General features: G+C 29.1%; 1 protein-coding gene across 1 annotated transcript; it reads left to right on the forward strand.

Annotated features, from left to right (window-relative positions):
• Positions 1 to 7,230: 7,230 nt before the first annotated feature.
• Positions 7,231 to 11,043, forward strand: LOC108318835 (E2F transcription factor-like E2FE). The gene is made up of 11 exons (XM_052880170.1): positions 7,231 to 7,418; positions 7,497 to 7,564; positions 7,632 to 7,684; positions 7,775 to 7,852; positions 7,932 to 7,994; positions 8,084 to 8,189; positions 8,545 to 8,612; positions 8,716 to 8,788; positions 9,041 to 9,102; positions 9,268 to 9,673; positions 10,708 to 11,043. The coding sequence occupies exons 1-11, from the start codon at positions 7,339 to 7,341 to the stop codon at positions 10,794 to 10,796; spliced, it is 1,146 nt and encodes a 381-aa protein (XP_052736130.1). The 5' UTR covers positions 7,231 to 7,338; the 3' UTR covers positions 10,797 to 11,043.
• Positions 11,044 to 12,285: the final 1,242 nt, after the last annotated feature.

Raw genomic sequence — 12,285 nt, forward strand, 5'->3', positions numbered from 1 at the left:
TATTGGAAAATAAATATGTTTCTTTTATGAAAAGGTGAAAATAAAAATCATTTACAAATGGTAATACAAAATAAAAACCAGCAACCAAAACCACTGGTGCACTCTACTTTTAGAAAATAATAATAATAATAATGTTTACATTTTCTAAAAAATGTAAGACGTCTACATTTTTTTTCTTTTTACATTTTGTTTTCAATCTTATCCTTTAAGTGTTTTTTTTTTAATTTAACAGTTTTTTTTTTATTTGGCCGTTATTTTTCTAAAATTTAACATTCTTTTAAACTAAAAGAACTATTTATAATACAAAAAATTATCTAAAAAATGAAAATTTCGTATGATAAAATTGTAAAAATTATTTAAATTACTTTTATAATTATAATAATAATAATATTTTTATTATTTTGTTATTGTAAAAAAAATTGAAGACCAACGTGTAACACATGTATTTTAACTAAAAGTGATAATAATAATAATACAAAAATAGAGATAAAAAAATATTGATCAAATCAAACAACTATTATAAAACACTATAACAATATATGAAAAATATTAAATAAAAAAATATTATCAAGAGTCTAGATTCACATACACACGTATTTACATAGAAAACGTTCTATATTGTATAAGGTAAGATAAAATAATAAGATACAATAACCTATCAGATTAATCAATTGTAGCGAAAAATATTTAAATTTTATAAACAACAATATTTTAAGAAACTCTTTTATATGAGTTGTTATGTATTTTTTCAAGTAGTATTTATACGTAAGAGAGGCTATGAGTATGAGTAAATAGTAAAAAAATTAATTAAAAGGAAATAGTAAATTGTAATAAAAATGATTAAACTAAAATAAATGTAATAAATTTTAAACAAATTATTAACTCACTCATAAACAACATTTATACATAAAATTAATAATTCATAAGAATATGAGTAGGATAATTTATTAAGTTATACTAAATAATTTCCGTATTTACAAAGTAAACATTAAGAAAGGACATTAAATTAATTAATGTATGATCATTAATACACTATTTATATTTATATTCATATATTAAACAAGCGTCTTCATATTTGTGAGTGTTTCAATAGCTTTTGATATTATATTAGAAAATGACTATGTAATTTATTTTCATATCACATTAATAAATTAAATACTATGAAAGTAAAAAAATCACAGTGGTTATATATAAAATTAAATATGTTTTTTAATATCAGTTTTTAACGTAAAATTAAATTTTGTTATTGTGTTAAATTTTAATATAATTTGGTTCCCAAACTTTAAAAATGAATTATTATAGTTTTTTTACTTGTTATTTTTCTTTTCGTGTTAAACACTTTTGAGAAAAACATTTAAGTTGTTTGCATAATTTTTTTGCATATTTATTTTTTAATTAAGGAAATAATTTAAATAAATGATTCCCAATAGTTATATATTTAATAGATCATTTATTTAAAATTATTGATTAATTTAAAATATAATTTATTTGCATAACGGATATACTTTAGTATAATTGGATGTATTTGGAATTATTTAATAATACTTGTATAAATAGTTTTAAAAGGTAATAATTTTCAAATGTTTGTATTTAAAATGTGGAAAATCATAATTGGATTAAAGATGAAGTAAAGCATGATGTTTCTTTCTTTATTTATGCAAACATAACAAATGACTGATTAGAATTACTCTAAATTTTATCGGACTATTAACTTAAAGTGGTGAATTAAATTGCATGGTTATTTACCAAAAAACTGTTTAATTTTAATTTTGTACATACAAAAATTCATTTTTGAAAATGACTAAACTTATGTGAATATAAGCTTAATCTAGTTAATTTGGAAGTAAATATAGAACATTCATTTATGAAAATAACTTAAATAATTGATGGAAAATTTAACATTAAGTGACCACTAATTTAGAGTGCACAACGAACAAAAAGATCATGCACATAAATAGTTTATAGTATTGACTTTGTTGGAAAACAAAGCATTGACCGAGAAAACTAAGTGAAATTAGTCTAGGATTCTGTTAAGTGACGTTGAGTGTTTAAGAATAATTAATAAACACTGATAATTAATAAATAGTCGAATTCTTAACTCAATAATTATTAATAAATTTTTATTTTATTTAGAAGATAAAAATATCCATAAATCTTATAGCCGTAATTAATAACTTATTTGATCTATAAAAAAAAGTTAAAAAATAATTAAATAATTAAAAAAAAATTATTAGTTACAAGTTTAAATATTTGGTTGGTCCTTTGTTTTTATTAAAACTTCTTAATTAGGTTCAGTTTGAATAGTCTTAATTATATTTTTTAAAAATGTGTAATAAATAAGATATTTTTATTAGTTAAATGATGTTTGAATTTGATGGGCAGTAATATTTGAAGAATTATATACCATTTGGTTTCATAATTCACTATAGTTGGCGTGTTTAGTTCACCTCCTTATAAGATATATTTTTTTGCCTTGACATTTAAAGGTGCATGTTTTGAAAAAAAGAAGGTTGTCTTTCTCATTCTTCAATTGAGACATGTCTCACTCTCATTTTTGCTTGTCTTGCATATATAATGGTTGGGAGATGCAAGATTGTATCATGTTTTTTCATGGAGTAGAACAAGGAGGTTGAATATAAAACTTATTTGATATTGTGATGACAATGTAGTCTTGAGAACTAATAAAACCCTTAAGAATAAGGAAAAACAATTATGGAAGCAAAATTTAATGATTGTTTTTGTTAATAAAAATCAAAAGTGTTGTTGTTTTGAAGTGAGTTTTTGTTGGACATAATGGGTGTGAAAATTTGGTTGGTGGCAATTATTTCCAATAATGCACAAAGGAAATACAACACAAAGTAAATACGTAAAACTAAGTATCCACAAAATAAATGTACAAATAAAACCACAAAATAAATGTTGCAATTCCAAGGTCATGGTTTCGAAAAACATCCCCTCATAACCTCCAATTTTTGCATGATGTTTGGTTTGTGTTAACTTTTTGGCAAGTATACCAAATCGTTTCAAGTAATGTAGAGTAAGTTCATAGTATCGTTCTTCCAAAAGACTTGTGCAACACATGACAATTATTCCTTTTATAACTCAATTAGACATCAAAATGTACAAAACAACTCAATAAACTCTTTTTGGTATTTTATCAAACAGTTGGTGTGCAATGAATTATATTTAAAAGAAACTTTGTTGAAATTGGGTTTCATGAATCATATGAAGATAAAACTCTATACAATATATCATTATTTCATTTAAACATTCACATCAAGACATACTAGTCTTAATCCCTTAGCAACTAGTTCTAAATTTATATATTAAAATGTTAATCCCTTAGTCAATTTAACATACAATTTGCATTAAGTATGATGCGACCAAGTTATTGAGTCTATCCCTAGATCCCAAATCACTTAGGTGCTCTATCTATGTCCATGTTAAAAGTTACTTTCCAGTAATCAGAAACATTCAAATAACATTGTATTTTCATACAATAGATAGTAAATTCAAGAAAGAGCTTATGAACGAAAAACGATATATTGAACATGAAAATTACATCAGAGTGAGTTCATTACATCCAATTCCAACGAAAGAAAAATTTAACTACTCCTAGACATCTAGAACGTACACATTTGAAGCAATCCCTTTCAACAATGGTGTCTTGATGCCTTGAAGTAGTCTCAGAAAGTTCCCGAGATGTTTTTGTTTCTTTCCTTTGTCCGAAATTTCTGTCAGAAAAATGTTTTTGTATTTCTGTCACGTCTTTTAAAATCACTTAACTTCATTAATTCGCTTTGCGAAAATTGGCTGACAGAGTCTAAATAATACACCATTTCCTATACAATATTTTACATAACAATCTACTACCTATTACAACTTTTCAATGAGGAACAACATGAATAATTACAAGATTGAGCTCATTTATAAGTATAAAAATAACTCTTTTTCACACTTATTAGTTTGCCTCTTAAGGGGTGTTGAGGTGGAATGACAACATCATAGGATGATTGTTAAGTACATACTATTACATGCGTTGGTGGCACTGATTATGTATTAAACTGTTTCTCTAACTATTTCTCACCTTCACCACTATTAGACTATTTGACAATCGTACCAAATCGTTTAAGTAATATAGTAAGACCAAATATCATTTTCCCAATAGACTCGTGTAATACTAGTTAATTGTACGATTAATAACTCATTTAGACTAACAAATAGTTCATGAATTTATAACTATATGCAAGTAAATAAAGATTTAAAGAAAAGGTGGATTTTGGTAATTGGAAGCACTTGTGAGTGGAAAAAATGTAGAAATGGTATGGAATGACAATGTTAGGGATATATTTTATTTGGCTTCACTCTTTTGCACATACAAAATCATCTCATTTCCATCAAATACTAATGTCGACCCTCTAAAGCCCTCAAACCCTAATCCCTTAGGTGAGAGAACCTAGGTTTTATAGCTAAGTGGCAATCCCTTGATCACTCAGGAAGCCAACTCGCATTAGAACCTAGGATTTAAGACAACTAATGGAACAAGCTTCATTCCTATACACTGGCCCTCATTAGATTTATTGTTTCATGCGTACCGTTCACTAGATTCTTCCAAAACATAGAAAATCATAAATCGAGCTATCCACATCCCACTTTTAACCAAACATTAGAAACAAAAAATCAACATATAGTTTTGAAGAGGCATTTATACAATTAAATCATTAACAAAATACAAAAAAGAGTTCAATAGTTACAAAATCCCCTAACTAGATGGGTTTGACTATCCAATTACACGGAGAGCCTCAAAACTTACAAAAATGGATAATTGAAGAACAAGGAGACCTAAGGAGGGAGAAAATGATGTTCCCGCATTCTCTAAGCAGCCTCTATGAGTTCCATAAGTGAAGTCGCACCTCCAAGTTGCGTCCTTGAGCTTCAAATGTGTTCCCCATTCAAAAACTATCTTTTTCTTCACTCTCGCCACTTTAAAGCCCTCTCCAATTTGTGCATTCTTGTTGGGCCACAAAATCCACTCGCTAGGCCACATAATGCTCTATAATGCTCTGCTCACTGGACACAAAATCCTTTTGTTGGCCACAAAATTCATGTCTAGCTAGGCTAGTTGTGCTTGTGGCTGAGTAGCAACTTTTGGCAACAATTCTATATTCTTCTTCAAATTCCAATTTCCTAAACAAATAATTAAATCTATCTATGAAGACTAAAGACAAATCTTGCATCTTTTCATGAAATTCAACACAAAACAACTGATATAGGGACAAATAAAGGGTTATAATAAGTGTAAATAATAGGTAATTATCACACTTATCAACCACCTTCTAACTGATCATCCACTAGCAAATATTCTAACCTAGGTTCACCATCAACCTTAATAGGTAATTATCACATTTATCACACTGTGTTGTTTCTCCGTCAAATTATAGTTTCCATTATCATCACTTACAAAGTCTCCATTATGGTGGACCACCACTTTAAAATGTTTCTCAAACATTTTATACTATATATTTATGGATCCGTAAATTATGTCCACAAAATAATAAATAAATTAGAGTCCTTACTATTGAAATATGAAAACGAAGGACAAATTGCGATCCCTGTCGCCGAAACACCCAAATGGAGGACCATAACTACAAATTTCAAAATTAAATAGGAGACCACAATGAACAATACATTACAAATAACAATTGCTACCTCCAACAATAAAACATTTCTATCTCAAAACGAAAACACAAAATTTAATAACCATAATAACTAAAAAATGAAGTAAAATAACCGGTAACTACCCATAAAATCAAATTCACCTCAATTACTGACAACCTTCAATCACCAACAAATGCTCAATTTTTGCTCAAAATCTTATTTCCTATTCCTTCCATCAATGTTCACAATCTATTCAAATCTCTAATTCAACCTCTCTTTCAAATCCATAATTATGCTAACAACGCATTGTCAAAAAGTAAAAATTAAATTCTTCATCACCATATCTATTATGCACCACCATGTCTATTATGCACCGCCATTATCAATTTAAACAACATTAACAATGAGAGACTCATACACATTATTTAAAAATCACTCAAATTCTAAAAACCTAATTAAATTTTTCAAACAAAAACTTGTTCATACAACATTTATTTATTAAAGTAAATTATAATTTAAAATATTTGGAAGTAATTTAAAAAATTTAGGCATAATAGTACTTCAATTAAAGATGAAATAAAGTATAGAGTGCTAATTTACTTATAATTCACAATACAATAGATCCTTTTTAAAATACACAAATAATTTATTCATTAAATATAAATCATTATAGTTGAATATAATTATTTGGTACAACAGAATAATTTAGGTTCATGGATCAATGTGTGAGTTATTTTTTTATTCCATAACATATGTACTCAATTCCTATATATAAAATATAAATTTTTTATAAATGACAGAGTTAATAAAAAGAAATTGGATTAAACTGAATCCCATTGAGAACTGAATTAATTTTTAAAAAACTTCTCTTATAGTTTAATTTCAAAAATATGAATTGTTCTAAAATAAAGGTGTTTAAACTAAATTGAATAATAACTTCTTGAACTAATAGATATACTTTAAAATAAGATCTTCATAATTTTATTTTTCTAATTTTATTATTTTAATAATTAATTTTGAAACTAAAATAATTATATTTGTAATTTCACTGTAAATCGAAAATTTAACATTTTTTAAAATTAAAACAATTATCTATACAGATTTCATCAATTTTGTTGTTTGAGTATTTTTTTAGACTAAAATGATTATCTTATCAATTTTACCTTTTAAATAACTAATTTTTCTAAATTAAAACAATGATTTATAATAAAAAAGACATAAATCTATTATAGAAATTATTTATATTTAATTTCATAAATATAGTAATAATAAATTTTTTATTTTTATTATATAAAAAATAAATGTACAATAATTTGCAATAAAAATCATATATAGTAAATTATAAATTTGATTTTTGTAACAATAATAATAACAGATATTTGATTATTATTTTTTATTATTCATATATTTTTAATAATAAAAAAAGAAAAAAAAGATAGAGTTAAGTAAGATTGCTGGGAAGGACGTGGTTGGGGACAATCAATTGCAGTTGTTGAAGAAGAAATTCCCGCTTAATTGTTTGTTTTTGTTTAAAAAACAAAACAACATCCCTCCCACTCCCTCTTCAGATCTAATTTTCAAAATTTTTGCCCCGCCAACAGACACCCTTCTTTTCCTCTCTCTCTCTCCCTCTTATTTAACGCTCCCATCTCCCTCTTCCTTCTTTTCTGCAACACTTCAATGACTTCTTCAGATCCCATCTCTTCCAAACACTACACTTACAACAGAAAACAGAAGTCCTTAGGACTTTTGTGTACCAAGTACTTCTTCTTCTTTTCTTTCTTTTCCATTCCTTCCATTCAATTCAATGGCTAATTTTTGTTTTTTTTTTCTGTCAGTTTCTTGAGTCTCTATAACCGAGACACAGTGCACTTAATTGGCCTTGATGACGCTGCCACTCGTTTAGGTATTTAATCATCTATTATCTTCCTATCTTTCTTCTCGTTTTGAATCTAATCCTTGATTCTCTGCAGGAGTAGAGAGAAGACGGATCTATGACATTGTTAATGTTCTCGAAAGCATTGGGGTCTGTATATTTTTTCCTATTTTCTCATGTTGCACTTTTTTTTTCACTGTTTCATCTCATGTTATTCATTCCGATCCGTGCATGTTTTAGGTTCTCTCGAGGAAAGCAAAAAATCAGTATACCTGGAAAGGTTTTGCTGCAATTCCTCTTACCCTTCGGGAGCTAAAAGTAATTATAATCTCTGTCAGCTTGTGATTTTCAAGTTTAATATTTAGGTGTTAATTGTTAGCTCACCATGGTTTCATAGGAGGATGGGCTGAGGGAGAACTCCAGTTCCTTGCGCGGGTCCACCAACGACGACATGTATAAAGTGAGTTTTTCCCAAAAACCTCATCTCGGTTTCCTTTTTTTTTTAGTTAAATATATCTTTTTTTTTAGATTAATGACTGTGTCTCGTAGGTTTCTGACGACGAAGATGACGAAGAAACACAGTCCAATGCCGCAACTGGAAGTCAAAACGACAAGTTGAACCCTAAATCTACTCAACCCAGATCACTAAAAAATGGTAATTAGATCAAAACAAACAAAACTAAACTTTTGTTTTTGGACGTGGAAATGCCTTGCTGTATACCCTCAAACTAGTGATAACATATATCCTCAAACTCTGATTAAGGTTATGCGTGTTTGTTTCTTCTTCTTATTTTCTAAGTATGATTATTATTATTTTTTATTAATTTTATATATTTTTTAAAATACAACATTATTTTTAACTTTTTTTTTTCTTTTTCATTGTGGATCAGTTTAGAGATTTAAGAGGTTGTTGCCTCTGTTATTGTTGTGAATTTTCATAAGCACCAGAAAGCAAAACTTTTTGAAAATTTTCTTGCACAATGTTTGATGTTTCCACACTGTTTTTGCAGAAAATCGAAGGGAAAAATCTTTGGCTCTGCTGACCCAGAATTTTGTCAAGCTCTTCGTGTGCTCTAATGTGAGGGTTGCCACGAGTTTTTTGGACGTCTGATTTGATATATATTTGTCTTAGCTGTGTAGCGTGGTAGGTCAAGATTGACAATTTTGACCCTACTTTACAGGTTGAGTTGATCTCCCTTGACGAGGCTGCAAAATTGTTGCTTGGAGACGCTCACAACACCTCAATAATGAGAAGTAAGAGTATGTTTTATTCTTTGAAAAATATAATATCATGAAGCAACCCATGGTAAATAAGGATTGCATAAGTGCTCACTTTTTTGTTATAGCATAAACCATTGGCTCTTTTTTGGTTCTCCTCCTTATACTGTATTTTAATGTGTATTAAGCACATTGTTAAGCCATGCTTACTGTTATTTGTCCTTTATTCCTTGGCTAAGATAAAAATTTCCAGCATTTTTTCACTTACACTCTGATTTGGCCTTGCAGCAAAAGTTAGACGCCTATATGACATCGCAAATGTGCTATCCTCTATGAACCTTATTGAGAAGGTGATACTCGCCATTCTTTCATTTCTAATTAATTTGTTGCTGAGTGTCTTAAAATATGATAGAGAGAGAGGTTCACATATCCTCGTATGTGTTAATTTGTTTAACGTAATTGCATAACTAATCATATTCTAGTCCTCAGCTTACGATGATTTTACAAATTGACAGACCCATACGTCAGATACAAGAAAACCAGCGTTCAGGTGGTTGGGTCCTGAAGGGAAGACATGGAATGAGTCACTTCACAAATCAAATCAGAACGAGTCTAGGAAAAGGGCGTTTGGGAGTGATATTACAAACATCAGCTTTGAGAGGAATAAGGTGGAACTATTCACAAATGGAGACTTGAATTCTAATCCCAAGAAGCTAAAAATTGAAAATGATAGAGGGCTGGATCAGGCAGATGAAAACAATTTAAAACAAGGTACAAAACAAACTTCGAAGAGCTATCAGTTTGGTCCTTTCGCTCCAGCGTGCGTGCCCGGAGTTGGAGCCTCTGGGAATAATAATGTAAAGCAGGTGCATGACTGGGACGGTCTAGTAACTACACATAGCCCTCAGTATCAAAACGAAGGTAATCAATATTTCATATTTCCCCCAACATAAAACGTTGTTTAAATATTATTGTTTGGATTTACGTTGAATTATTGAAAATTGCGTTGAAGTACTATTTAATGTGATTTTAAGTAAATGTTTACTTTTTTTCAATATGTTTTGTTTAATATTGGGTTGGACTTAAAAAGTCTTATTTTAAATGAATTTGATTTGGTTCGTATGAAGTCGAGCTTAAAAAAAATCGGTTCAAAAGTATCGAGTTTATTTGATTTGATATTGTTATTTGTTATAGAAGTTTTATAAAATAAATAAAAAAGAGAGGCTATTTTGGTTTGAGTTGATAGAACAATGGATTAGAGAGCGAAAATATAGTCTGGAAAAAAATTGGTATAGATTGGACAAGTACACTTTCTATCTTCAATCTATTAGATAGGTGAACTGTTCTATTTGACATATTTATTGGTATTTTTTTTTATATTTATTGTTTCGACATTCATTCTTTAGCTCATCTTTCACCTGCACACTGTTCACTACTCCCTTACGGGGAGAATCCTTTTACTCGTATATGCAACTCAAGATTCTCATCGGCACATCAGTTATAAACTCAATTTCGTGTCCCATCAAGATAAACTTGTTCTCCATCATCAGAACATGTCTCTAAAAATCACCATCCAGCCAATAGTGCGCCCAATATCGTTACAATTGCTAGCATATCCCTTTCCATCTGTTGATGCAACGCAAGATCCTCATTCAAACCATCAACGCACCTCCTTCCTGTGGTTTTCAAAGCTCTATAAAATTGTTATTCGCATGCTGAGAGGAAGGCAGAGTTGTGTGCATATTTTTACAGCCATTCTTTAATGATATAAAACGCTATTTCCTCCAATCTGTTGTCTTTTGTGTAAAAGTTGGCTGTAAACTTACAACCCTGTAACCATTCGTGTTGCAGATGTTCCAAGTCTCATTTAACTCACTTCTATAGTCCAGTAGCTTGATTATTGACATGTTGATTGAAAGCCAACTAATTTGATGTCCGTTTTGCTTTTGATTCAGCTTTGAGAGATCTCTTTTCCCATTACATGGAGGCATGGAAATCGTGGTACTCTGAGATTGCTGCAAAAAGACCATTAAAAATTTTGTAACTTTCCTCCCAAGAACAAATCAATTACAAATTTTCGCATTACTTTTTTCCTTGATGCGCCCGCAAAGCTTCCCTTTACGGCTTTTTCAACGGGGTGCGTGACCAACATCAGCTTAGGCAGTTCTTGCACATTTGTTTCTTGTATAGTTTCTACCTTTTATGTATTTGAGCGGGAGATCTAGTGCGATCTTGTATTTCTTGTACCGAGTCTGCTAATTTAATCAAAATAAATTTTACGAGTTGTTCAATATAGTTAAGAGTTACGGAGGATGTACCAAAGGAACAAATTACTTTCGATTTCTTATATATCTATGGTGGTGGCTCAAATGCTGATCACATTTTTAGGATCAATATCCATTGATGAAGGAATGATTTTTTCACATTTTACATTCTTTTTAGACCAAAGTATAAGGGTTTTGTGGTGGTAGATCCAATATTAATTGATAAGTTTAAAGGATCACCTTGCGTTGGTTATTAGGATGATTTTTGGTTTGAGGTTGTGATAAAAGATGTGAGGAGTCAAAGAATGAAAGAGTTTATTTAAGGTTGATAGCGAGTTTAATGAAGGAATAAAAGAGGAACAAGTAGTTTTAAAGGTTTTTAAAGGTTGATCCCTTGCTTGTTAAATGGAAGTAAGCAATTTTACTAATCTTCTACTTCGTAAATTGTTAGTAGGGAAAAAATTCTAATCACTTATTAGTAAAATGCAAGTAAGCAATTATATGGATCTCTTACTTGTAGAACGAGTAATGGAAAAATTTCTCACTTGTTAAAAAGACAAACAAGGTTAATATTATAACTTTATTATAAAGCATTGATGTGTGCTTTAGGATAGTAGAGTGATGTTTTGAATTCTTTAAGTGGAAAGAGTTTGTTTCTGATAATACATTTGTTTTTTAACCTTTTAGTCTTTTAGGTTAGGAATTGTGTGGTGGTAGGCCAAATGTTGATCACATTATTAGGCCCAATATCGATTGGTGAAGAAGTGATTTTTTCACACATTTGATAGTTTTTTTTAGTTTTTTAGGCTAAAAGTTAGGGGATTGTGTGGTAGTAAATTTATGTCTAAAGGTCGACCTCGTGTTAGACTAATTTTCACTTTGTTATTGTATAAAATATGTGAGGTGTGAGAAAATAAGAGTGTATTTAAAACTGACATCAAGTTTAATGAAGGAATAAAAAATGGAATAGTTTTAAAAACTCTTAAAGGTTGACAAGTTGGAAGCTAAAGAGGTAGGAAAACAATCAAAATAAAACACAAGAGGAAAAAAGAACACATGAATGCTATGGTAGTAGGATCTCCATATAACCAAAAAATAGAGAATAAAAGAGTCTCGGCTTTGGATTTGATGAATTTTCTAAATTTAATTTTATATCTCCTGAATAAGATTTATTAATTTTGGTGTTAGTTGAGTAAGCTTACTTTGTGGAAGTCTAAATTTTTTACCAATCCTAAATGCATCTATCTATCTTAAATAAGTGTAAAATTG

This window comes from Vigna angularis, chromosome 1 (genome assembly GCF_016808095.1).
Source record: "Vigna angularis cultivar LongXiaoDou No.4 chromosome 1, ASM1680809v1, whole genome shotgun sequence".
Taxonomy (NCBI): Eukaryota; Viridiplantae; Streptophyta; class Magnoliopsida; order Fabales; family Fabaceae; genus Vigna; species Vigna angularis.